Source organism: Tachysurus fulvidraco, chromosome 22, assembly GCF_022655615.1.
Source record: "Tachysurus fulvidraco isolate hzauxx_2018 chromosome 22, HZAU_PFXX_2.0, whole genome shotgun sequence".
Classification (NCBI taxonomy): domain Eukaryota; kingdom Metazoa; phylum Chordata; class Actinopteri; order Siluriformes; family Bagridae; genus Tachysurus; species Tachysurus fulvidraco.
The window spans coordinates 2,102,036-2,127,079 of record NC_062539.1 but is presented as its reverse complement, the minus strand read 5'-3'; the positions used below and the strand labels follow the sequence as shown (position 1 = coordinate 2,127,079).

At 41.8% G+C, this 25,044-nt stretch overlaps 1 protein-coding gene and 1 long non-coding RNA gene across 2 annotated transcripts in view; one reads left to right on the top strand and one right to left on the bottom strand.

The window, feature by feature from the left end:
* The window catches only part of slc44a5a (solute carrier family 44 member 5a), a 41,687-nt gene that overhangs the window by 6,887 nt on the left and 9,756 nt on the right, over window positions 1-25,044 (top strand). The window contains exons 2-6 of the mRNA XM_027158284.2: window positions 8,549-8,597; window positions 20,126-20,199; window positions 22,938-23,022; window positions 24,682-24,766; window positions 24,859-24,987. Coding sequence (XP_027014085.2) covers window positions 8,549-8,597; window positions 20,126-20,199; window positions 22,938-23,022; window positions 24,682-24,766; window positions 24,859-24,987 — 422 coding nt within the window. The remainder of the gene's footprint in view (window positions 1-8,548; window positions 8,598-20,125; window positions 20,200-22,937; window positions 23,023-24,681; window positions 24,767-24,858; window positions 24,988-25,044) is intronic.
* Window positions 3,808-6,304, bottom strand: LOC113650148. The gene is made up of 3 exons (XR_007139145.1): window positions 6,115-6,304; window positions 5,973-6,032; window positions 3,808-4,899 (listed from the first exon to the last, which is right to left on the bottom strand). It is a non-coding gene; the product is annotated as an uncharacterized LOC113650148 (long non-coding RNA).

Sequence of the window (25,044 nt, the reverse complement as noted above, 5' to 3'; positions counted from 1 at the left end):
AAAATATTTTTATTGATTACTGTTTGATTATTTATTTATTAGCTAGCAGCGATTAGTGGGCCCAAGCACCACAGGTGATACTTTATCAGTTTCATGAGCCATCGTGTTATTTCATCACATTCAATGAATGTCAGAGTTTGATGTACATCCAAAAGCAGACATCCAACGTCCTGTACGCACATCCAGCACTAAGGAGCCCATGAGTCAGGACCAAAACTGACCTTCAGCCAGAACCTGATGAGCACCAGAGCAGATGATTGTACCAGGATTTCTGAGATTTTTAGCATGAAAAAGCAGGACAAATCCAAAAAGGTCCATAGAAACCTTCTCCAGACCTTCAGTAATTATATATATATATATATATATGTATAAGACCTATTAAAATTCCTTATTGGGCAAAAACCTTCCTTCCTTCCCACAGATGGTTCTCTTTGTTCCATTATATCACTTTGAACATAATCTTCATCAAATGACCTGGGTAATGACATTCAAGCAAAAAAAAAACACTTTTATGCTGATGATACTATTATTTATACACTTGCTCCGTCCGTAACACGGGCAGTGCAAGAACTTCAAATTGCATTTCAGTCATTAGAGTGCTTTTGAGAGCTTAAAATTGGTTTTAAATTCACAGAAAAGTTTATGATATTTTCAAAGGCTCATTCACAAGTACTTGAGCATCTTAGCATCTATCCATCTGATGGTAAAAGTATTGAAAGGGTATCTTCATACAAATACTTGGGCATTTGGATAGACGATAAGCTTTTGTTTAATGTTTAATCTAATCAGAAAACTCAAAGTAAAAATTGGGTTTTATTTTAGAAATAAATCTAATTTTACATTCATGCTAAAAAGAAACTTGTTGGAGCTACCTTCCTAAGTGTGATTGATTATGGGGATTATATTATACATGCATGCAGCCTCTTCCATTCTAAGACGTCTTGATTCAGTTTACCGTGCTTCTTTACGCTTTATTACAAATTCCATAATCCCTCACTCATCATTGCGTTCTTTATGAGTTGGTTGGTTGGACGGACATCACTAACTATCCGAAGAAAACAGCATCGGTACATTGTTATTTATAAAGCAATGCTATGTAAACTTCCAGCGTATCTTTGTACTCTTCTTTGTGTTAGTTCTGGCAGTTACCAGTTGCGCTCTTCAAAAGTGTTTTCTTTTAAATGTACCTAGAGTTTTTACTGAATGGGGGGAAAACTGCATTTTCCTATTTTGGACCTTTGGCATGGAATCATTTGCAAAAAGATTTAAAATTCAAGAAATTGGTGTCTATCGGTGAATTTAAAGGCATCATAAAGAAAGTGGTAATGAATGCATGTGATTGTTTTTGTTGAGAGGATCCTATGTCTTCATATTTCTTTTTATTTTTGTACTTGTTGTATTTTAATATGTTGTCAAACTGGATGGCTGCTACCTTGGCCAGGTCTCTCTTGTAAAAGAGATTTTAATCTCAATGAGACTTCCTGTAAAAAAATAAAGGTAAAATAAAATCTCACAACTGGAAGTCCTGCAGGCTGCTTCACTCATCTCTCCGTCTCCTCACGTCCATCTGATTTTACCTTCCCGAAAGTCTTCTAAAGGAGAAGAGAGACCGTGAGTGTGTGCACCAATCATAAATATAAATAAATAAATAAATAAATAAATAAATAAATAAATAAATAAATAAGAGAAAGATGACACAGTGTGTGAGAGAGTGTGTGACGTGAAAGGAGACATGTTTACGTCTGACTCCGGCGTGAGGGGTGGGGATTATAGAGCAGAGTCCACAGAGTCCTGTGCAGGACCGATGAGTTCGACACCGTTGGGATAATCAGCTGCTTCCTTTCGCTCTGATCCTCGCTCGCCGTGTAGGACCGTGTGGAATTAACCAAGGTTTTCCAACAAAGAAGTGACGTTTATTGTCTGTTTCTGCTGCACAGGAAGCGTTAAATAAATAAATAATTCCCCAAGCAAGGTTGGAAAAGACACGAGCGAGTGTACTTCATTACTAAAGTCACTTTTCAGTCGTCTGTCTTCTGTTCATGTTCACGCAAATGCTGGAAACTGGGAACTCGAGCTCAATGCGATAGCTTGATGATAGCGTCATGCTAACAAGAATAAATAAATAAATTCGACGTGTTTCCTCGCACTAAAATTCACCACAGCGACCTTTTAAATTTCGATCAAATCGTTTACGATCGTGATGCTCTCCGGCTTTGGCTTCGATTTTATATTTTGTTATCTTCAGTATTACAAAATAGAGTGTGAAGAATTCAATCGGGATTTAGAAAGGATTCCGTGGAGAAGAATTTCAGTATAAATAATAGTAAAAGGTTTTATGTAGTCAATGAAACAAACAGATCAGACGCGACATATGGCGGCGTTTCTCAAAGCGAGTGTTGAGCGTGGAAGCAGACCAGAGAATTCAGCAGCGATGTAAAACGCCTCATGGCTTTATGTTGATGAATGCCAAAGCTGGATCATTAGCATGCAGGAGCATCTGTTAGTGGTTCAGGCATCCTGCTGGTCCCCATAATCCCCTTAAACATGCCCACAAAGCACTTTAATCCTGACCCAGAGCTAGACGACTGTCTCACTCCGCTCCACTCTACTCCACTCTACTCCACTGCACTCGACTTAACTTCACTCGACTCGACTTGAATTCACTGCACTCGACTCCACTACACTTGACTCCAATTGACTCCACTCAACTGCAATCGGCTCCAATCTGCTCGACTACACTCCACTCCACTCGACTTCACTTTACTTTACTTGACTCCACTCGATGTCACCCCACTCCATTCCACTCCACTCCACTTCCCTCAACTCCACTCTACTCTACTCAACTCCATGCTACTCGGCTTCACTCCACTCGTCTCCACTCAACTCCACTTGACTCTACTCCACTCGACTCCAATCTAATTGTTTCCATTCAATGCCACTCCACTCCACTCCCTTCGACTCCAATCGACTACATGCTACTCGATTTCACTTCATTCTCAAATCCACTCAACTTCACTTGACTCGACTCGACTCCACTCAGACTTCTGTCAGACTCGGAGTGATGCAGTGGTGTGACAATGGCTTACTGTGCTTACTGTTAGCACCATGAATGTAAAAAAAAAAAATAGAAAATATATACACAGAATTTCTACTGACCGAGAGCAAATATTTGGCTGCAACAATCACAAAAATAATACTAAAGAAATATCTACTGTAATTCTAATGGCAAGTTATATTTACAGAGCAGGTGGATTGTCATGAAGATATTAATCCTTTAAACACACACACAGACATACACACACACACACACACACACACACGCACAGTTGCTCTGATGAACGTGATTGTCCCTGACAGCCGGCGATGATGTTAATGTGCGTTTCTCTGCAGGCCGATGACGTGAATCCGCTCGTTTAATAGAACATTAACTTGTAAATTAGTGGCGAACAGGTGCCGGGTTTCCCCAGAGCAAACATCACGCGAACATCAAAGCGTAAACACACACCCACTTTCACACAGCAACGGATCTACACCAGGTGGAGGACATTAGGACAACTCGCAGATCCTCGGAGAGGACAACGCAGTTAAGCTAAGCTTCTTAAACCAAATTGGAATTAAGATGATGTGGCTTGCTTGTTGCCATGGAAACAATCTGCTGGGAAGATCATCACCAGGACGTCCATCATGATTTATAATTCGACCGAGAGATGATATGGAGTTCCGGCCAAGTGCTAAAACGTCATGTTAGTATGTTTTCAAGCTCCTTATCAAACATTAAAAAAAAAAAAATAAAAAAAAATTCAAAACTAATAATAGTTTTTTATTGTGTATCATAGAAAAAGTATCACGATATGATATTTGTGTCGTATCTCCCAGCCTGTAGGGTTCTGTAGCATGAGTATGTGATGTAAAAAAACAGATTCCAGGATGCTATATACTTCAGTAACTTGTTAGCTACATTAGCATTCCAACTCCTGGGAGAAACTCAGCTACATTCGGAAGCCGTTGCGTTGCGTGAGAAATTTTTAACTCTGTACAAGTTCTGATTTCTGGTGTAGAGTTTTGAGGTCAGTCGAGTGAAGCGAAGCGTCTGATATGATACGATGTGATTTTGGCGTTGGAGTAAACCCTCGACTCCGGAGGCTTCTCTCTCGCTCCTCGCTCTCCAGCTCAGAGATGTTTGGAGGTGAGTCGATGTGAATTTATCAGTTCTGCAGCCTCCTCACATTCTGCAGCTGATTTAATGGTTTATCAGAATTGAAGGTTCAGTTTACTGGCTGGATTTATATTTACAGCAGTTTGTGAATCATCAGGCTTTTTTCTCAGGACTGCTTCCTTCTCCTCTGTAGCTCCCTGGACAGTTTTTTTTTTGTTTTAGCTTTAAAAATACTTCAGTCAGGTCAGTTGTGTAAGTTTAATGGAGTAGGATCTGATACTTGGACCTGCTCACGAACACAAAGCTCCACCCCATGAACGCAGGCGCTTAGCTCTCAGACCGTCAGATCTCTCGGCCATTCACCTGTTCACAAGCTGAGGTCAGAAATGTTCCTTACACTGAACTCGTATGACTTTTAACCTTATAAGTGTTCTTAGCTTTGTTGGCATTGTTGGCTAAAAGATATGGAAATTCAGTCTGATTGGCTCCTGCTGCACACCAACATTCAGTGTGCGGGTGGGTGGGTGGATGAGTGGGGGGTCATATTCAGGTGTGTGTTTGTGTCTGAGGGTTACATACAGGATTGTGTGTGTAGGTGTGTGTGTATGTGAGTATACAGGAGCACTCGCTGTAGCCATGGAGACGCTGATGTGGAGATTAACGCATCTCTTCTCAGAATAAAGCTGTTCCCTGTCTCTGCTCTTTGATTCTCTCGCTCTTTAATCCCTCGTTCCTCTGGGAATCTGAGAGAGAAGATAAAAGGGATCAGTGCCACCCACCATCACAGAGCTGAGTGCAAACACAGGATTCCTGGGATTTCATTAACATCCGCTCTAGAGTTGTTACACATTTGCCGTACAGATGTTTCACACTCGTCGTACAGATGTTTCACACTCACTGTACAGATGTTTCACACTCACTGTACAGATGTTACACAGTCGCTGTTCGGATGTTACACATTCGCTGTACAGATGTTACACACTTGCTGTACAGATGTTACACATTCGTTTTTACCGATGTTACACAGTCGCCGTACAGATGTTACACACTCGTTGTACAGATGTTACACACTCGTTTTTACAGATGTTACACACTCATTTTACAGATGTGACACAGTGGCCGTACAGATGTTACACACTCGTTTTTAACAGATGTTACTCAGTCGCCTTACAGATGTTACACACTTGCTGTACAAATATAACATTTGCCGTACAGATGTTGCACACGTTCTACAAATTTTATACACTTGCTATACATAAGTTACACACTCACAGTACAGATGTTACACACTCACTCTACAGATGTACAGTCAGGTCTGACGTAGAAGTAAAAATGCTGTTACTATACTTCAGGAGTGAGTGCAGTTTATTAAATCTCATGTTTACTTCATATCGATTTCATCATGTTTTTAAACAAACATCCCGTATATCGTGTTATGTGATAATGCGTCTGTCGAACTAGCTAATGTTCGCTGGTTAGCATTAATCCTGTATATAATAGCTAGCCTCCTGTAAAGCCAGCTAGCTAGCTGAATTTTTTATACATGTGCCTTTTTTGCGACAGTATTTTTATACGTGAAGTGAATTACAAATGTTTAAAACATTAAAAAATGTTTAATATACATTTGTGCCTGATGTCAAAAGGTTGTGAACACAACCGCCACTAGGGGCAAACTCCTAGCTAAAGAATAAGAATCCGCTATCATGAGTGTGCTTTTCTGTTTTAAATCAAGTTTTCAAAGCAACTTTTTTTCACCCTGAGCTGAAATGCTGGAATCTTTTATTCCCTGCTCTCACTGCAGCTCTGACCTGCTCACCTTCAGCTTCATGCAGCAAATCAGATCCACCAGCGTTCAGAGTCTCACACCAACACCATCCTGAAATATGTGCAGTGTTTCTGAGTCGGAATTAAAAAAACACAATATACTGAGGCATGTCTCGTCCTTCACACTTACTGACCTGAGAGACCAATCATAAGCAGCACCAGATATACAAGTGGTGCATCATATATGAGGTTGTTTTTTATTTTGTCAAACTGTCGACCCTTAAAGATTCTTGGTTTATGTGTCTTTGAGTAGAGAATTCTGTGGAGAGTTCTGTGGAGAATTCTGTGTGGAATTCTGTGAGGAACTCTGTGTGGAATTCTGTGAAGTGCTCTGTGAGAAACTCTGTGCAGAAGTCTGTGGAGAGCTCTGTGGAGAACTCTGTGAGGAACTCTGTGTGGAACTCTGTGGAGAACTCTGTGGAGAACTCTGTGGAAAGCTCTCTGAGGAACTCTGTGTGGAACTCTGTGTGGAACTCTGTGTGGAACTCTGTGTGGAACTCTGTGTGGAATTCTGTGAAGTGCTCTTTGAGAAACTCTGTGCAGAAGTCTGTGGAGAGCTCTGTGGAGAACTCTGTGAGGAACTCTGTAGAGAACTCTGTGTGGAACTCTGTGGAGAACTCTGTGGAAAACTCTCTGCTGAACTCTGTGGAGAACTCTGTGGAGAACTCTGTGGAGAACTCTGTGGAGAACTCTCTGAGGAACTCTGTGGAGAACTCTGTGGAAAACTCTCTGAGGAACTCTGTGTGGAACTCTGTGTGGAACTCTGTGGAGAACTCTGTGGAAAATGCTCTGTGGAACTCTGTGTGGAACTCTGTGTTTAACTCTGTGTGGAACTCTGTGGAGAACTCTGTGGAGAACTCTGTGGAGAACTCTCTGAGGAACTCTGTGTGGAACTCTGTGGAGAACTCTGTGGAAAACGCTCTGAGGAACTCTGTGTGGAACTCTGTGTGGAACTCTGTGTGGAACTCTGTGTGGAACTCTGTGCGGAACTCTGTGCAGAACTCTCTGAGGAACTCTGTGTGGAACTCTGTGTGGAACTCTGTGGAGAACTCTGTGGAGAACTCTGTGGAGAACATGGAAATTAATTAAGAAATCAATCACTAAATTCAGTTCAGATCCTTGGAGCTTTCTTCGTTTTTCTGATTTTCTTTTTCTGACAAATTTAAATATTCCACCAGAGTTCATCTCGCAGCTCTTTGGTTGACATTTTATCTCATTAAATTGGTGTTTTTCGGTGTTCATGTCGCTAATAGATGAGAGAGATTTAGTGCTTGATCAGCGATTTGTCCTGAAGGGAGAAAAGGAACATTTTGAAATGTCTGAATGATTGAAAGCAGTGTTTAGAAGTGCTGTAACTGTGCCCTCGGATCCGCAAGGAGGTCATTCTTCATCATCATCATCATGATCATCTCTCTCTCTCTATCTCTCTTTCACCCACAGCCCCAGAGAGACTGAAGGATGTTTTGCTAGCAGCCGAGCTGTTTATGGCTCAGAAATGACAAGGAATTATTAATGAGGAGGTGCAGCAGAGTTTGGCTCAATGCTTCTGTCTCCGCAGCTGTAGCTTTTAAATGTGGAGCAGCGTCTTAGAGTACATCCTGAACTCTGTGTGTGTGAGAGAGAGAGAGAGAGAGAGAGAGAGAGAGTGTGTGTGTGTGTGTGTGTGAGAGAGAGAGAGAGAGAGAGAGAGAGAGAGAGAGAGAGAGAGTGTGAGTGTGTGTGTGAGAGAGAGAATGTGTACGTGTGTGTGTGTACGTGTGTGTACGTGTGTGTACGTGTGTGTGAGAGAGAGAGTGTGTGTACGTGTGTGAGAGAGAGAGATTGTGAGTGTGTGTGTGAGAGAGAGAGTGTGTACGTGTGTGTGAGAGAGAGTGTGTGTACATGTACGTGTGTGTGTGAGAAAGTGTGTGTGTATGTGTGTATATGTGTATGTATGTGAGTGTGTGTGTGTGTGTGAGAGTCACAAGCAATCATCCAGGATCATAAGACTGAATGGTCTTATTCAGGCTTCGTTTTATTATATTTTGTCTCAGAATCTATTTTAAAAGTGCAAAAGCAAATGATGAAGCATAATTAAGGTTTAGGTTAGGAATGTTAATTTTATTTCTCTTCGCTTTCATAAAAATGTCACAAAAAAAAACACAAAACAAACACTTCAGACGTGAGAAGAAACAGAAAGCTTCACCATCAACACTATTTTTCCGTAGATAATTAATAAGAGAGTTAATAAGAACCGCACTCGAGGCCGTAATCGCCCGACCCCGATCCTTTCCCTCACACTTCACACTTGTGTCTTTTTGCAGTAACAAACACGGTTCCGTTAGAAATAACAGAGACGGAGAGAAATTCGGCCTCCATCGTGTCGGATACTGTATATAGAGCACGTCTTTGCGGGTGTGTGAATCTTTTCTTATCCTTTATCCTCAGGATGGTTAGTGGGTCAGAACAGATGGAGGACGGAGGAGTTCGTGTACTGAATGTGGACGAAGTTAATTCGCTCATTTCACTGTGGTTTATTCCTCGTGTCATTTCTGAATGAAACTTAACCACAAACTTTTTTTTCCTCAGGTGAGCCACAGAAGTTTGACCCGACATTCAAGGGCCCTGTCCATAACAGGTAAAGAATCTTTTAAACTTATTATATTATATTATATTATATTATATTATATTATATTATATTATATTATAGTATGTGTTTATCTGTGGTTATTGCTCCGAATAACATCTGTATTCATGTTAAAATTGAAAGTGGGTGTGGCCTGCACCTCCATCTCATAATCAATCCCTAAAATATTTCACACCTTGCACTAAATTAATATTTACCTCATTATAAACTGAAGAATTAAAGGCAGGGTCTTCGTTGTTTGAAAGCCAATGTCGACATTTTAAATCACCAAAACAAACGCCCCAACCCAAACGGGTCCCACCCCCGTATCGATAGCTCCGCCCACACATACATACGTAACCCAGGCGACTAACAGAAAGAAATGTGTCTTTATCGTAGCTGAAGGGAAGAACAATACGATTGTAGTTAAACAAACAAGCAAAAATGCCACACAAGCATAATGATGTAAAGGACAAAGGCATATATTAGTTCTGTGTAACAAAGCAAAACCAACGTTACTCACCTATCGAGAAGGAAAAAAGCGCCTCGGCGTCTTAAGTAAAGTCGGCCACATATTCACAGGTCGGAGTTTCCCGAGTCGATAACTCCTGAGCTAAACGCTGTTACTACACAAAACGCGGTTGTAGCTGCCTCTCTACATTACTACGATAGAAAAGAGGTGTTATTTGTGTAGTAACAGCGTTTAGCTCAGGAGTTATTGACTCGGGAAACTCCAACCTGTGAATATGTGGATATATATTTTTATCCTCCATGTCAATGTTAAAACCGCTTTCTGCTAATGTCACACATGCGCACTGAACACTCTCTCCGTCGCACATTGACAAGACACGCCCCTTTCTGCTCATTGGCTACACGTTTGTTTTGATTTTTGTTTTGATTTTTGTTTATTATTCGGCCCGACTCAGTTTTCTGAGACCCTGCCTTTAAGGTATGAAATGATCCGTTTTATATCTTCTACAGAAAAAGCCGATTCAAAACCCGGATAAAACGTGTGTGATAAAGAAATATCTGTATTTGTGATACAACCTGACTGTGCCATCATTAAGGGGGGAAAAAACCTCAGATACAGAGAGGAAGTCTGCTAACTCGGTCAGAGTGACAGGGAGGCGTTAAATAAAAAAACGAGAACGTCGTTAGTCTCGTGTCCTTAATTACTGCTGACAGCTCAGCAGGACTGAGATGAACTCCTGCAGTGTGGAGTTAACTCTTACAGCAGGACTGTTCACATGAGAAACAGGTTATTTGTGTGATCGTATCGTAGACTAAACACAATCCTGGCTTTATGTGGTTAGAGGTTTCACACTGCTCCTACTTTAACACTGAATCCTGGCTCTTCATCATCTGATGTTCCACACTGTACATTACTAAACCCTGCTGTAACCTTCTTCTGATTTGCTGGTTTATGTATCGACGATCCTGATCGGATAAATCCAGCACACGGGCGCTTTAAATAACGGCTCGTCTCACGCTTTGACTTTATCGGTGAGGAAAAAAGTTCAGCTCTGAGGTTCTGCACTCGAGCAGGTTCTGTTATGTTCCTCGTGTTTTTTCTCTTTTTAAGTCGGACCACACGTTCGTTCGTTCCTCGATCTCAGACTTTTAGTTTTTCAGCGTGATGTATTTTCTCCTCTCTACTGTACAGTACACTGTGATGTTCGCCGTTTTGCCGTCTGACCCTATCCACCGAGCCGTTTTTTTGGTCTTCACCTGATACGAGGCTGAAGAGCTGTTCAGGTTCTGACTGCGTTTCTGTTGCTAAGCGACAAGCCGTGACACTCTAACACTGTTTCACACTGTACACGTTTACCACAGTGATGAGGAGTTAACACTGTAAAACATTCAGAGCAGAGTTTCATCATCTGGGGAAAAGGTTCTACATTACAGTGTGAAACCTTCCTCTAAAGAGGGGGTAGAGGGACGAGAACATGGTGTTAAGTGCAGTGTGCTAATGTTTCTACTTTAACACTAGATGATCATTCCATCCTGAGTTAACACTGCACCTCTACAGCCAAGGGCAAAAGCGAGGTTTACAATGACGAGTGCTTTGTTCAGTGCAGTGTGATATGCTTTATTATCTAACAGGAAGTTGGAGTGGCCTAAAGTGTGAAAGGGGTGGTCCGGTTTCTAATACGTTGCTATAGTGACAGTTCGTCCTCGGGGATCGAGAGTTATCGAAAACGAATAACTACATTAAAAAAATATAATATTTTCCGTGAGGAGATTTAAGGAAGGAGACTTCAGTGACGGAGGAAAAGCTTTATTTATTTATTTATTTATTTATTTATTTATTTATTTATTATTTTGCTTCAGAAAGATTTTATCCTTCTTTTTTGTAGCTGTAACCGTTTCTTAAGCTGCGTTTGTTTTGTCTGTTCGTTTTGTCTTATTAACTTTGAGAGAGAGAAAAATAGAGTCTGTTGTTGGAACGATGGATCTCGCACTTTTGTAAGCTCTAACATTAAAAGTAACTCTAAATTTCATGAACCGTAAAGTTCTAATTGTTGATAAATTGTCGTGTTAAAGGAACAAAGCACCGGATTATCAGCTTTAATCGTATCTTCTACGTAATTTCTACTTTTCTTCACACCGTCTTCACACACCATGATCATTTATTTCTCATTCGGAGCTTTAAAACTCTCGATGAGCTCAAACAAACGAGCGTGTGAGTGAATGAACCTGGTTCTGCAGCTTAATTATCTTATTACACCTCAGGGTGTAATAATATGGAGATTATTGCTGCTAACCATTGATTCCTCCTCACACGAGCCCATAGATTAGCCTTCACATAGCCATGACTGACGTCTCCTCGGGTTTTAGCGTCGATCCCAGGGCTGAATCATTTCCCCAGCGGCAGAGACGGCGACACCCCGAGACTCGGACGCTCGGATTCCTCCCAGACCTGCAGGAGTTGATAAGAGCGAGGTGGCAGTTTGCTTCTTGACAGCAGGAGATGTAATTACAGATCCACTACAAACAGTGTAGCACATTTATTCTGACTTCAGTCCACGACATTAAACTGACACAAAACCCATGAGTTGTTTTCTTGATCTGAGGAAATTGTTTTGCTTTTGTTTTGACGTTTCATTCCCCAGGATGTTCACATGACTTCCTGACTGGATTTATTGTTCCTGTAGACTTCAAACATTAACTATATTTTACTGACGAATGACTGGTAGTTTTTATCCCTTTAGATGTTATCACTTCTGTTATAGCAGCTCTAAACTCTCGCTCCATCAGCTGTGGGGTTTTAGTTACCTTTAGTTATCTTTATTTAACCAAAAAAAAACTCACTTCTGATTTCACAAGAGCAACATGGCCAAGAAATCAGCAAGAGACACAACAACAAAAGACTCGTTAATTAAAGACAAACAATTAAGAAATCAGCAACAATTAAAGGCACAACAGTTAAACACATCGACGATTAAAGACGTAAATGAATGTACGATAATTAAAGTCATGACAATTATATACAGCAATATATATATAAGATTTTATATAAGAATATAAGAAATAATTATATAAATATTTATATTTTATATAATTATATAAGAAATTAGCAACGGACACAACAATCGAAGACACAAAAATCAAACACCGCAACGATTAAAGACCCAAAAAATTATAGACACCATTCATTCATTCATCTTCTACCGCTTATCCGAACTTCTCGGGTCACGGGGAGCCTGTGCCTATCTCAGGCGTCATCGGGCATCGAGGCAGGATACATCCTGGACGGAGTGCCAACCCATCACAGGGCACACACACACACTCTCATTCACTCACACACACACACTTCGGACAATTTTCCAGAGATGCCAATCAACCTACCATGCATGTCTTTGGACCGGGGGAGGAAACCGGAGTACCCGGAGGAAACCCCCGAGGCACGGGGACTCCACACACACAAGGCGGAGGCGGGAATCGAACCCCAACCCTGGAGGTATGAGGCAAACGTGCTAACCACTAAGCCACCGTGCCCCCCCTATAGACACCATTAAAGACAAATTAAAGACACTACAACAGTTATTGACACATAAAATATAGACACCACAACCATAGACACTAATTAAAGACACAACAATTAAAGACAAAACCGTTAAAGAAACGTTCGTCGTCTCTGTATTGTAAGAAATAGTTGAAGGAACAGAAACACAGTTTGTCACGTTGCCAGAAAACCGTAAACTCCTCAGTTAAAGTGTTGCGTCTGGCTTGTACTGGAGACTCCTTCCCTAAACTTTAGTTCCATATCCACAACATAACACAAAACATTGTTCTGAGTCGAGCGCATTAACAACCTTGTGATGTTTTCTTCTCCTCTGATCTCACTCTGTACTGACTCGTCTCACCGCACGCCACATATCTAATTAGCGCTGATTAGCCTGCTGTGTGCCTCACAAATCCCTCCTCTGCCTCCGGGATGTATTTATAGCCGCACCGTGTGAATAGCGCATAGCCTCAGCTTTAGTTTGACCTCGTTTTATCAGGGTTCAGTCTGTACCTGAGGATCCGCAGGATTCCTGCACTCGTTAGAGTCGATCCTGGACTTTAGCTCCAGGTGAAGGTTTGGGGTTTATGGGGTTGGATGTTGTAGGAAAGAAAAGCAGAAAAACAAAGTCTTTTAGGTCACGAGGTGCTACATCTGGTCCTGGAGCTGAAGATAAAAGTCACAATGAAGGGAATGAAAAAAGCTATAATTTCCCATGATCATCTGCACTAGTTCAGGAGCCTCATCACTACGACTTCAGATCGTATTTCTGGTGAGAATCTTCTGGTGTGATGATGATGAGGATGAAGAAGGCAAAATACTGGTTCTGTTCTCCTTAGAAAGGTGTGTGTGTCTGCGTGTGTGTGTGTGTGCGCGCATGCTCGAGAGGAAGAAATTCATCTTTCACGGGTATAATACATTTTTTTGCGAAAGCAAGGTCGCTAAAAGACTTCCATTATTCAGTTGAGGAAGTTCAGGTCTTTAACCTTTCTGCAGCAGGAAGCGTTCACTAAACGTCTCGGTGCTGAGAGAATCGCTTCAAATCAAACCACAGATCTGTTACTCATACTAATGTCCAACAGCAGGCAGAGGAGCCTGGGGGCCATTACTGTAGGAATACTACTGTTGATTGGGGTGTGTGTGTGTGTGTGTGTGTGTGTGTGTGTGTGTGTGTGTGTGTGTGTGTGTGTGTGTGTGTGTGTGTGTGTGTGTGTGTGTGTGTGTGTGTGTGTGTGTGTGTGTGTTTGTGTGTGTTTGTGTGGGTATTTGTGTGTGTGTGTGTGTGTGTGTGTGTGTGTGTGTGTGTGTGTGTTTGTGTGTGTTTGTGTGGGTGTGTTTGTGTGTGTTTACTGGGTATGTGTGTTTGTGTGTGTTTGTGTGTGTTTACTGGGTATGTGTGTTTGTGTAGGTGTGGGTGTGGGTGTGTGTTTACTGGGTATGTGTGTTTGTGTGTATTTACTGGGTATGGTTTTGTGTGGGGGGGGGTGGGTTGTGGGGGGTGGGGTGTGGGTGGGTGGGGTGGGGGGTGGGGGGGGGGTGGGTGTGTGGGGGGGGGGAAGGGGTAGGGGGGGTGTGGGTGGGTGTGGGGGGGTGGAAGGGGATGGGGGTTGGGAGGGGGGGGGGGTGGGGGGTGGGGTGGGGGTGGGGGGGGGGGGGTGGTGGGGGGGGGGGGGGGTGGGGGTGGGGGTGGGGGTGTGGGGGTGGGAGGGTGGGGGGGGGGGGGTGTGGGGGGGGGGGGGTGGGGGTGGGGGGGTGGGTGTGGGGGGGGGGTGGTGGGGGTGTGTGGGGGGGTGTGGGGGGTGTGGGGGCTGGGTGTGGTTGGGTGGGGGTGTGTGGGGGTGGGGGTGGTGTGGGGGTGGGGGGTGGGGTGGGTGGGGGGGGGGGGGGGTGTGGGGGTGGGGGTGGGGTGAATGGGGAGGGTGGGTGTGGGGGGGGTGTGGGGTGGGGGGTGGGGTGTGGGTAAGGGGGAGGTGTGGTGTGGGGGTGGGGGTGGTGAAGGGGTAGGTGGGGGGGTGGGGGGTGTGGGGTGGTGGGTGGGAAGGGGGAGGTGTGTGGTGTGGGGTGGTGTTTGATGGGTGAGTGTGGGGTGGAGGGGTGTGGGGGTGGTGTGGGTGAGGGGGGGGGTGGGGTGGGGGTGTGTGTGGGGTGGTGTGTGAAGGGGGAGGTGGGGGGTGGTTTGTGGGGTGGGGGTGGGGGGGTGTGGGTGGGTGGGGGGGTGGGGGTGTGTGGGGGTGGGGGGTGGGTGTGGTGTGTATGGGTATGTGTGGGGGGGTGGGGGGTGTGGGGTTGTGTGGGTGGTTAATGGGTAGTGTGTGGGGTGTGGGTGTGGGTGTGTGGGGGGGTGGGTGTGTGGGGGGGTGTGGGTGTGGGGGGTGTGTGTGGTGTGTTTAATGGGGTAGGGGTGGGTGGGTGTGGGGGTGGGTTGTGGGGGGTGGGGGTGTGTTTGTGGGGGTGTGGGTGTGTTTGTGGGGGGGGGAGGAAGGAAGAAAAAAGGAAGGAAGGAAGGAAGGAAGGAAGGAAGGAAGGAAGGAAGGAAGGAAGAAAAAAGGAAGGAAGGAAGGAAGGAAGAAAAAAGGAAGGAAGGAAGGAAGAAAAAAGGAAGGAAGGAAGGAAGGAAGGAAGGAAGGAAGGAAGGAAGGAAGGAAGGAAGGAAGGAAGAAAAAAGGAAGGAAGGAAGGAAGAAAAAAGGAAGGAAGGAAGGAAGGAAGGAAGGAAGGAAGAAAAAAGGAAGGAAGGAAGGAAGGAAAATCAAGGAGCAAAATAAAAGGGGGAGGGAGGGAGGAGGAAAAGTAGGAAAAGTCCACACATGTTCTCTGTGAGTTTAGATCTTCTTCATGTGGAGATCTTTGAGAAGTTCTGCAGTTTGAGATGTTTTTGTCTATGCAGTAAAGATTTAGGGGATCAAGCTGGAGATCAAAGGGACCTTCTCAACCTTCTCCTTTACCCCACAGACAACATACAGTCTGTCTATCTATCTATCTATCTATCTATCTATCTATCTATCTATCTATCTATCTATCTATCTATCTATCTTTTTCTTTCTTACTCCTTTTTTCTCTTTTCACTCTCTTCTATTTCTCCCCCTCTCTCTCTCTCTCTCTCTCTCTCTCTCTCTCTCTCTCTCTCTCTCTCTCTCTCTCTTTCCTGCCCTTGTTAACAGTCTGTGTCTGTGGTCCTGTCCCTGGAGTTTTCTCAAAGCGCTTCATGTGACCTTGCTGTTTTGCTGTTCGCAGGCTTGATCGTTGCTTCAATGAGCTCTCTCTCTCTCTCTCTCTCTCTCTCTCTCTCTCTCTCTCTCTCTCTATCTCTCTCTTTCTCTCTCTCTGTATGCTTGAATCTATTAAATTGAAATCCAGTGAAATTGGAAGGTTCCCTTCCTCCAGCCTTCCTGTTAATTGTGTGTGAGCTCAGGTTGGTCTTCTCGCCGAGTCCTGGAGGACATCATCAGTGCTACGATCTAAACTCTCTGAACTGAAGGAGAATCTCACAGAATAAAAAAATATCTGAATAATTTATTTATTCAGTCAGAGCGAGCGAGTTTACTTTGATTGCTTGGATGAAAAAAAAACGGCAAAAAAAAAAAACCTTATTAAGACGAGACACACAACCTCTGCAATAATAACAGCAGCAGAGACCGAATCATTAAAAATAGTGAAACTTTGAAAGCTAAATTATTTCCTGGTGCCATCAGAAGTCAAAGACTTATTCAGATGGGGTCCAATTAAAGTGTCCCGTTATGTCACCTGCTTTATTAGAGTTTGTGACACTCTACAAATCATATAAATCGATTTTTTGTGACGTTTGCTGGAGACCCTGAGAGCAGCTTCTTTACTGTGAAGCACGGTGGTGACATTAGAAAGAAATGATATACTGTAGAATTAGAAATGAATGGACAAATTGTAGGTTTGATTTTGATTATTCAGTCCTTCACTCAACCCTGAGATCAACGTTGTGAGCATCCTGGGGCATCTGAGATGTACCAGCTCTGGTTGAGAAGATAAAAGAGAAGATGCCAACTCCATGTGGTCTTTGAGGACAACGACCTCCTCATCGATACACAATTATTAGACACTGTCTGACTGTAGAAAGGACATTATTTATAACAACACTCCCTAGTGTTTATAACAGTTTATAATCACACCCTCCAGTGTCACCCAAATGAGGATGAGGTTCACTTTTGAGTCTGGTTCCTCTCAAGGTTTTTCCTCAGCACAGTCACCTCAGGCTTGTTCATTTGGGATAAATACAAACACATTTAAATATAATATTAATCTTGAACGGGGGGGCACCTTGGCTTAGTGGTTGGCACGTTCGCCTCACACCAGGGTTGGGGGTTCGATTCCCGCCTCCACCTTGTGTGTGTGGAGTTTGCATGTTCTCCCCGTGCCTCGGGGGTTTCCTCCGGGTACTCCGGTTTCTTCCCCCGGTCCAAAGACATGCATGGTAGGTTGATTGGCATCTCTGGAAAATTGTCCGTAGTGTGTGAGTGTGTGTGAATGAGTGTGTGTGTGCCCTGTGATGAGTTGGCACTCCGTCCAGGGTGTATCCTGCCTCGATGCCCGATGACACCTGAGATAGGCACAGGCTCCCCGTGACCCGAGGTAGTTCAGATAAGCGGTAGAAAATGAATGAATGAATTAATTAATCTTAACTGTTTGTATTATAGTTCTAATGTTCTGTAAAGCTGCTCTGAGACAATGTCCATTGTTAAAAGCACTATTTAAAAAATGATTATTATTTATTGATTTTAGGTTTTTAAAAACAGAATAAAACAGATTCTTAAAATCAAATTAAAGCTCTATGTAAAGATTCCTAATAAGAAGAAGTACATTTCTATAGCGTCTTGTGTGAAGAAATATTACATTTTGCTGTTTATCGATTTGTTTGTTTTATGTTCAATTTTATTTTATTTTAACTACATCAAATAATTTGTAAAGTTCATCACAACAAACTTTGAAGTTGGATTTGACGATGCAAGTATTCACAACGGATGGTGCTTTTTGGAGGCAAGTGGACATAAGGGTTAGTGTTGCTTTTGGAGGCAAGTGGACAGAAAGCTAGGTTGCCAAAACATTTGGAGGTAAGTGGAGACAAGCATGTGACATCATCCAAATACTCCTGAGGAAGTTCCCCACATTGGGCTGATTGTTTTGATATGTCACTTGTCATTGTTGTGCTAATTTTTTTTTTAATTTTCATATTTGGGGGCGGGGCTATGGCACAACCGAAAGGCCAGTCGGTACACCAATTTAAAACTTTGTTCAGAGTATCACCCTAAAGGAGCTGGCCGAGTTTAGTGTAGATAGTTCAAAAGCTTGCCGAGTTATAAACCTCCAAAGTTTATAATGGGAGTCTATGGGAAATAAAAGGCCACTTTGAGACTCGGTACCGGAACTACCGGTACTCGGATCACTTAGAATACAAACTTCAGTCCAGCGTCTACAACATATCCGAATTTGGTGCATGTGGCTCGAAAGCCCTAGGAGGAGTTACTCTTGATAAATTTTTGTCTATAGGAAATGTTGGCTTCTACAAAGCGACATAGAGATAGAGGTCAAGTTTTTTTCTATCATTATATGCTGGTGTTATATTTTCACTTCTCTAACGCTTTTTTCCCCACTAGGTTTTGTAATATGTAGTAATAAAACACCATTTCCCTCCATTATAATTTCTACAAATATGCAAATAAGAGCCAAACAGCGAGCGTTTTCCAGTGAGCGTGTAAAGAGCATTAGTGAGTGAGCATTAGTGAGTGAGCATTAGTGAGTGAGCATTAGTGAGTAAACATTAGTGAGTAAACATTAGTGAGTGAGCATTAGTGAGTAAACATTAGTGAGTGAGCATTAGTGAGTAAACATTAGTGAGTGAGCATTAGTGAGAGAGCATTAGTGAGTGAGCATTAGTGAGTGAGCATTAGTGAGTAAACATTAGTGAGTAAACATTAGTGAGTATTCTGAGCATTAGTGAGTAAACATTAGTGAGTGAGCATTAGTGAGTAAACATTAGTGAGTAAACATTAGTGAGTATTCTGAGCATTAGTGAGTAAACATTAGTGAGTGAGCATTAGTGAGTAAACATTAGTGAGTATTCTGAGCATTAGTGAGTAAACATTAGTGAGTAAACATTAGTGAGTAAACATTAGTGAGTAAACATTAGTGAGTATTATGAGCATTAGTGAGTAAACATTAGTGAGTATTCTGAGCATTAGTGAGTAAACATTAGTGAGTATTCTGAGCATTAGTGAGTAAACATTAGTGAGTAAACATTAATGAGTAAACATTAGTGAGTGAGCATTAGCGAGTAAACATTAGTGAGTAAATATTGGTGAGTAAACATTAGTGAGTATTCTGAGCATTAGTAAGTAAACATTAGTGAGTAAACATTAGTGAGTATTCTGAGCATTAGTGAGTAAACATTAGTGAGTGAGCATTAGTGAGTAAACATTAGTGAGTAAACATTAATGAGTAAACATTAGTGAGTGAGCATTAGTGAGTAAACATTAGTGAGTATTCTGAGCATTAGCGAGTAAACATTAGTGAGTAAACATTAGTGAGTGAGCATTAGTGAGTAAACATTAGTGAGTATTCTGAGCATTAGTGAGTAAACATTAGTGAGTAAACATTAGTGAGTGAGCATTAGTGAGTATTCTGAGCATTAGTGAGTAAACATTAGTGAGTAAACATTAGTGAGTGAGCATTAGTGAGTATTCTGAGCATTAGTGAGTAAACATTAGTGAGTATTCTGAGCAATAGTGAGTAAACATTAGTGAGTATTCTGAGCATTAGTGAGTAAACATTAGTGAGTGAGCATTAGTGAGTAAACATTAGTGAGTGAGCATTAGTGAGTAAACATTAGTGAGTGAGCATTATTGAGTAAACATTAGTGAGTGAGCATTAGTGAGTAAACATTAGTGAGTGAGCATTAGTGAGTATTCTGAGCATTAGTGAGTAAACATTAGTGAGTATTCTGAGCATTAGTGAGTAAACATTAGTGAGTGAGCATTAGTGAGTAAACATTAGTGAGTGAGCATTAGTGAGTAAACATTAGTGAGTGAGCATTAGTGAGTAAACATTAGTGAGTAAATATTAGTGAGTGAGCATTAGTGAGTAAACATTAGTGAGTATTCTGAGCATTAGTGAGTAAACATTAGTGAGTATACATTAGTGAGTAAACATTAGTGAGTAAACATTAGTGAGTATTCTACAGGACGACTCAGATTGGTTGGTTGTTTTGTGGTGATTTAAACTTTTGTAACTTCCAATTTTTTGAACTTTAAAAGTTTTTATGTGGGGCATCAGCTTCATAGAAAAACACTGTTACACTTTTGCTAATTCTGCTAATGTCAGTGATTCAGTGGGTGCTGTTCTGTACATACTGCATGTCTTCCTTCTCTCTCTTTCTCTCTCTCTCTCTCTCTCTCTCTCTCTCACACATTCTCTTTCTTTCTCTCTGTTTGTGGTGTATGATCTTTGAGGGATTGTTTGTGATGAAGATCTCCCCTCAGTCTTCCTCACTCGTCTTTTCTGTGTTGCAGAAGCTGCACGGACGTGCTGTGCTGCTTGCTCTTCATCGTCGTCATCCTCGGCTACGCTGCACTCGGCATTGTGGGTAAGCGCCTGCTTTTGTCTGCACTAGAAACAGAAAAGAGAGACAGATTGAGAAAAGGAGGGAGACAGATTGAGAGAGAGAGAGAGAGAGAGAGATGTGAGACAGACTGAGAAAAGAAGGGAGACAGATTGAGAGAGAGAAAGAAAAACATCCAGAAGTGGAATTGTGTGTGCGCGTGTGTGTGCGCGTGTGTGTGCGCGTGTGCGTAAAAGAGTCCAGAAAAGTCCAGATTTTAGGTTTTGTCACAGCCGAGGACTAACATGTTCTCCTTCTCTCTTAACCACAAAGAGATTCATATTTATAATCTTCATCTAAGGACAGCTTCCTCCTCATCCTCATCTTTTGACTGAGATAACAAGCTTTGTCCTGCACCTCATCGGCCCGGAGCATGTCAGCCTCCGATACCGATCACTCTGTGAAGCCGAGATGAAATTCTTTCAGAAGGTGAAGAGTGAAGTTGAAATAGATGTGAAAAATGAGCTCGTCTTCGCGATACGGCTTTTTAACGGAAGCCATTACATCTGTGTGTCGTGTGTGTAATCGAGCACAACCCCGCTTCCACCTGCAGCCTTTTTAGTCCCCTTCAAAGTCAAGTGCACTTGTGAATAAGAAACAGGGATTCATGCAGAGATCTTCCGCCTCCGAGCCCTGGAGCAGCAGCAGCACTTCTTTTTTTCTTTTGAAAGAATGGCATCACGTCTCTTTTCACGTCTTTCACAAAAAATCACTTCTAGCTAACGGCAATTAAATTACGGATAAAAAAAACATAAAATGAGGGAACAATAACAGAGATTATAAGTGTTCTTCTTAACAGCCAAGAATGATGTCACCGTCCTGTACACAAACACACACACAAACACACACACAAACACACACACACGAACATACACACAAACACACACATACAAACACACACACACAAACACATGCAAACACACTAACACACACAAACACATGCAAACACACACTAACACACATACTGTACATACAAACACACAAAAACACGCACATAACCACACACACACAAAACCACACACATACTGTATACACACACACACACACAAACACACACATACAAACACATGCAAACACACACTCACACACACACACAAACACATGCAAACGCAACTAACACACACACAAACACACATGCAAACACACACTAACACACATACTGTACATACACACACAAAACCACACACATACTGTATATACACACACACACACACACGTGCATACAGATGCACAGCACTTCAATCCTCTCAGAACGATGAGCTCAGTGATGACATCATCATCCCAGATGCACTCATGTCTCATCTCTACATCAGGAAAAAGAAAAAAAAGAAATTTTTTGCTTTTCCTCGTTTTCAAAGACGTTTATCGCTCGTTAGAAATCACCTCATTTGCATATCGTGTGTCGTTTCATTAAGCCATGTGTTTGGAATAAATCAATCCGATTACCGAGTTACAGTAAACATGTCCTGAAGTGTTCGCTGTTTCTACATTAGTACTGAATGAGTTTTTATCTGTTTATAGTTACATTTAACGTACTTTATGTTTAAGGTGCATTTTGTTGTGAATTATTTTATTACTTGGTCTTAAGCTGTACAGGAAAAAAATTTAATTTTTTATTTTTCACCTGTTGTTTTTTTTTTTTTTTTTTGCTAAATAATATTACAATATTAAATTATTAAATTATTTCTAAACACAATTTTATTTATTTGTTTGTTTGTTTATTTATTTATTTATTTATTTATCTGTTTGTTTGTTTGTTTGTTTGTTTTTACAGTGTTTAATCACCAGTTAAATTTACAATAATAATAATAATAATTAATAATTGTAACATTCATAATAATAAGTAATAATATTTTGTACGTTTATAATAAAAATGATAAGTTTTAAGTATATTCTTTTCCTATTATTTGAGTCATTTTTGGGCAGCACTTTATCTTTCAATAAAATTAAATATTAATTTTAAAAAAATGCAAAAATAAATGTACTGATATTATTTCATATTATTCATTAGAAAGATTGTGGTAAAAGTTTATATTTATGTGTATATGGAAAAAAAAATAAAGTTCAGGACTTCTGTCTTTATTTTTTGGCTGCAGACTGAGATGTTGCACATGATTAGACCTATTAGACTTTCATGTGGATGAAGATTAGATCGTCAGCTGTGTTGGACCAGAAGAAACGTTTCATCACATCACATTGGATGTTTTTACATCTAAAACATCAAGCGGAGTGTGACACTTTAGGTGTTAAGGGAGGAAATCACTCCGTATTGGAGGAGTGTAACAGGAACCGTGTCTGCAGAACAAATCGGATAGATCAGATACATCGGATCAATTTGGAGAGACAGCAGTGTTGCTTCTTTCTATGTAGTGACTTTATTAATTAGGTACGAGTGCAGAAGAGAAATCAATATTTCCTCAAGGCGGCATTGATTTTGTGTGTGTGTGTGTGTGTGTGTGTGTGTGTGTGTGTGTGTGTGTGTGTGTGTGTGTGGTTGTGTTCTAGTCTCGCTTCTTGTCATACATTTTAATACGAGGGATTTAAAGCTTATTTAAAGCTTAGATATGACGGAATGGAGCTGAAAAGCTAAGCCGTGTGTGTGTGTGTGTGTGTGTGTGTGTGTGTGTGTGTGTGTGTGTGTGTGTGTGTGTGTGTGTGTGTGTGTGTGTGTGTGTGTGTGTGTGTGTGTGTGTGTGTGTGTGTGTGTGATCTTGTCTCTTTAGCCTGGACACATGGAGACCCCAGGAAAGTGATCCATCCTACTGACAGCTCAGGAGACTTCTGCGGGCAGAAAGGCACGAGCAACGCGTGAGTATTGGCGACTCCTTCAGCCAACCAGAGCTGCTGATAGTGCAGAGTGTAGGCGGAGACAATGAGTGTCATGTAAAAGTGTCATGCCATGGTACGTCCACGAACAAAAAGAGTTCACCTGTTCATGTTCTCTCTCTCTCTCTTATACACACTAGAGACTCCTTCCATAAATGTCCAGTAATGATTTTATTACTTCTTGTTGTTGTTGTACACATTGTTTTATTGTGAGTCTTAGATCATATGGGATGTCAAACAAATACGTCCCTGTAGAAGTCGTTGCTATAGAAACCTTTGTAGTGTTTCCCATCACTACTCATCTAAGGATAGTTTTAGTAAAGTAATCAAGGCAGAGAGCTCTTGTGTGTAGGATATTCAGCACAATAACATTTGTGCTGAGGTTAGCCTTAGGGTTAGGGATAGGTGTAGGTCTAATTTTAGGGTTAATTCGGGTTGGTGGAGTGTAGGACATGCAGCACATTATCATTTAGTTAGACTTGTGTTTGGTGCTGAGCTTAGGTTTAGGGTTAAGTTTAAAGGTTAAGGGTTAGTCTTAGGGTTAAGTTTAAGATTAGGGTTAATCAGGGGAGTTGTGTATAGGACATGCAGCACATCGATTTATTTAGACTCGTGTTTGGCGCTGTGGTGCGATCAGCAGGATGCGAGCTTGGGTTGAATGAAAAGCAGCTCGTTAGTGGAGCTGGGGAACAGCGATAAGAAGGTTTGTTATGCGCGACCAGGGTGCTGTGTTTACCGCACTGGAGTTTAGAATTGGAGTGTGTGTGTGTGTGTGTGTGTGTGTGTGTGTGTGTGTGTGTGTGTGTGTGTGTGTGTGTGTGTGTGTGTTACGCTTGCAGATTTAAAGGCGAGGGAGCTTGAAGACTGACTTGAGGATAGCTCCATCTTTCCTCTGCGTATATAATGTGGATTTAATAATGTTGCACATTCGAGAGCAGATGTCATGTCATGACTTCAGCAGTGAGTCAGGGGTCTTATTAATGATTTATGGCCCAGGATCAAATCAGGAATCATTCGAGTGTTGGAAAAGAAAAGAGATGAAGATCTGATATTGAATTAGATGTGACAGAATAACACAATACACTCATAATAATAATAATAATGTCATTAATGTTTACTAGGACTTTGTGTGTGTGTGTGTGTGTGTGTGTGTGTGTGTGTGTGTGTGTGTGTGTGTGTGTGTGTGTGTGTGTGTGTGTGTGTGTGCTGCATATAGATGAACCGTATTAATGCATTTTATAATAATAGTAACGTTCTGGTCGATATAGATCTTTCAATCGGAATAACATTCCGTGCATGTGCATGTGTGTTACAGTACATGATGCTGCTGACACCTAGTGGCCAGTTGCACTCAGTACAACAAATCACAATACAGTGATCAAACCCACAGAGAGACAAACAGAGACCCAAAATGGATGGATGAATGAATGAATGAATAAATTCTATCAAGTAAATAAATGGTGGTGTACTGACGGATGGTTTCGTCACGCTGCCGTGTCGTTTCTGATTTCACTCCCATCTGTTCTCTCACTCGTGGTGTAAAACAGCTGCCTTAAAAAAGTCATAGCTTTCATGGTATCACTGTGTTTGTGTGGAATTAAGGAAGGGATTTGTTTTCAGTCTCGTTTTTATCTCCCGCAGTAAGAAACCCATCCTGTTCTACTTCAACATCCTGAAATGTGCGAATCCTGCTGTTTTGATAAACCTGCAGTGTCCCACCACTCAGGTTCTCCACTAACATAATATCCACTCAGCACTACACTCTACACCTTCACACGTGAATACTTCACACGTTTCCTGTTGTACTGCCGTTTATAGATGTGTGTTTCGAAGTGCCCGGACCGCTTCGCCACATACACGGACGTGCGGCTCCAACACGCCTTCAACAGGAGCCACTGGGAATATTACAGGCAGTTCTGCAGGCCGGGATTCAACGATCCAAAGAAGGTGATTATTCACAAACAGTAGATCCGAAGCATCTTCATCTCGAGAGGAAGTGAGATT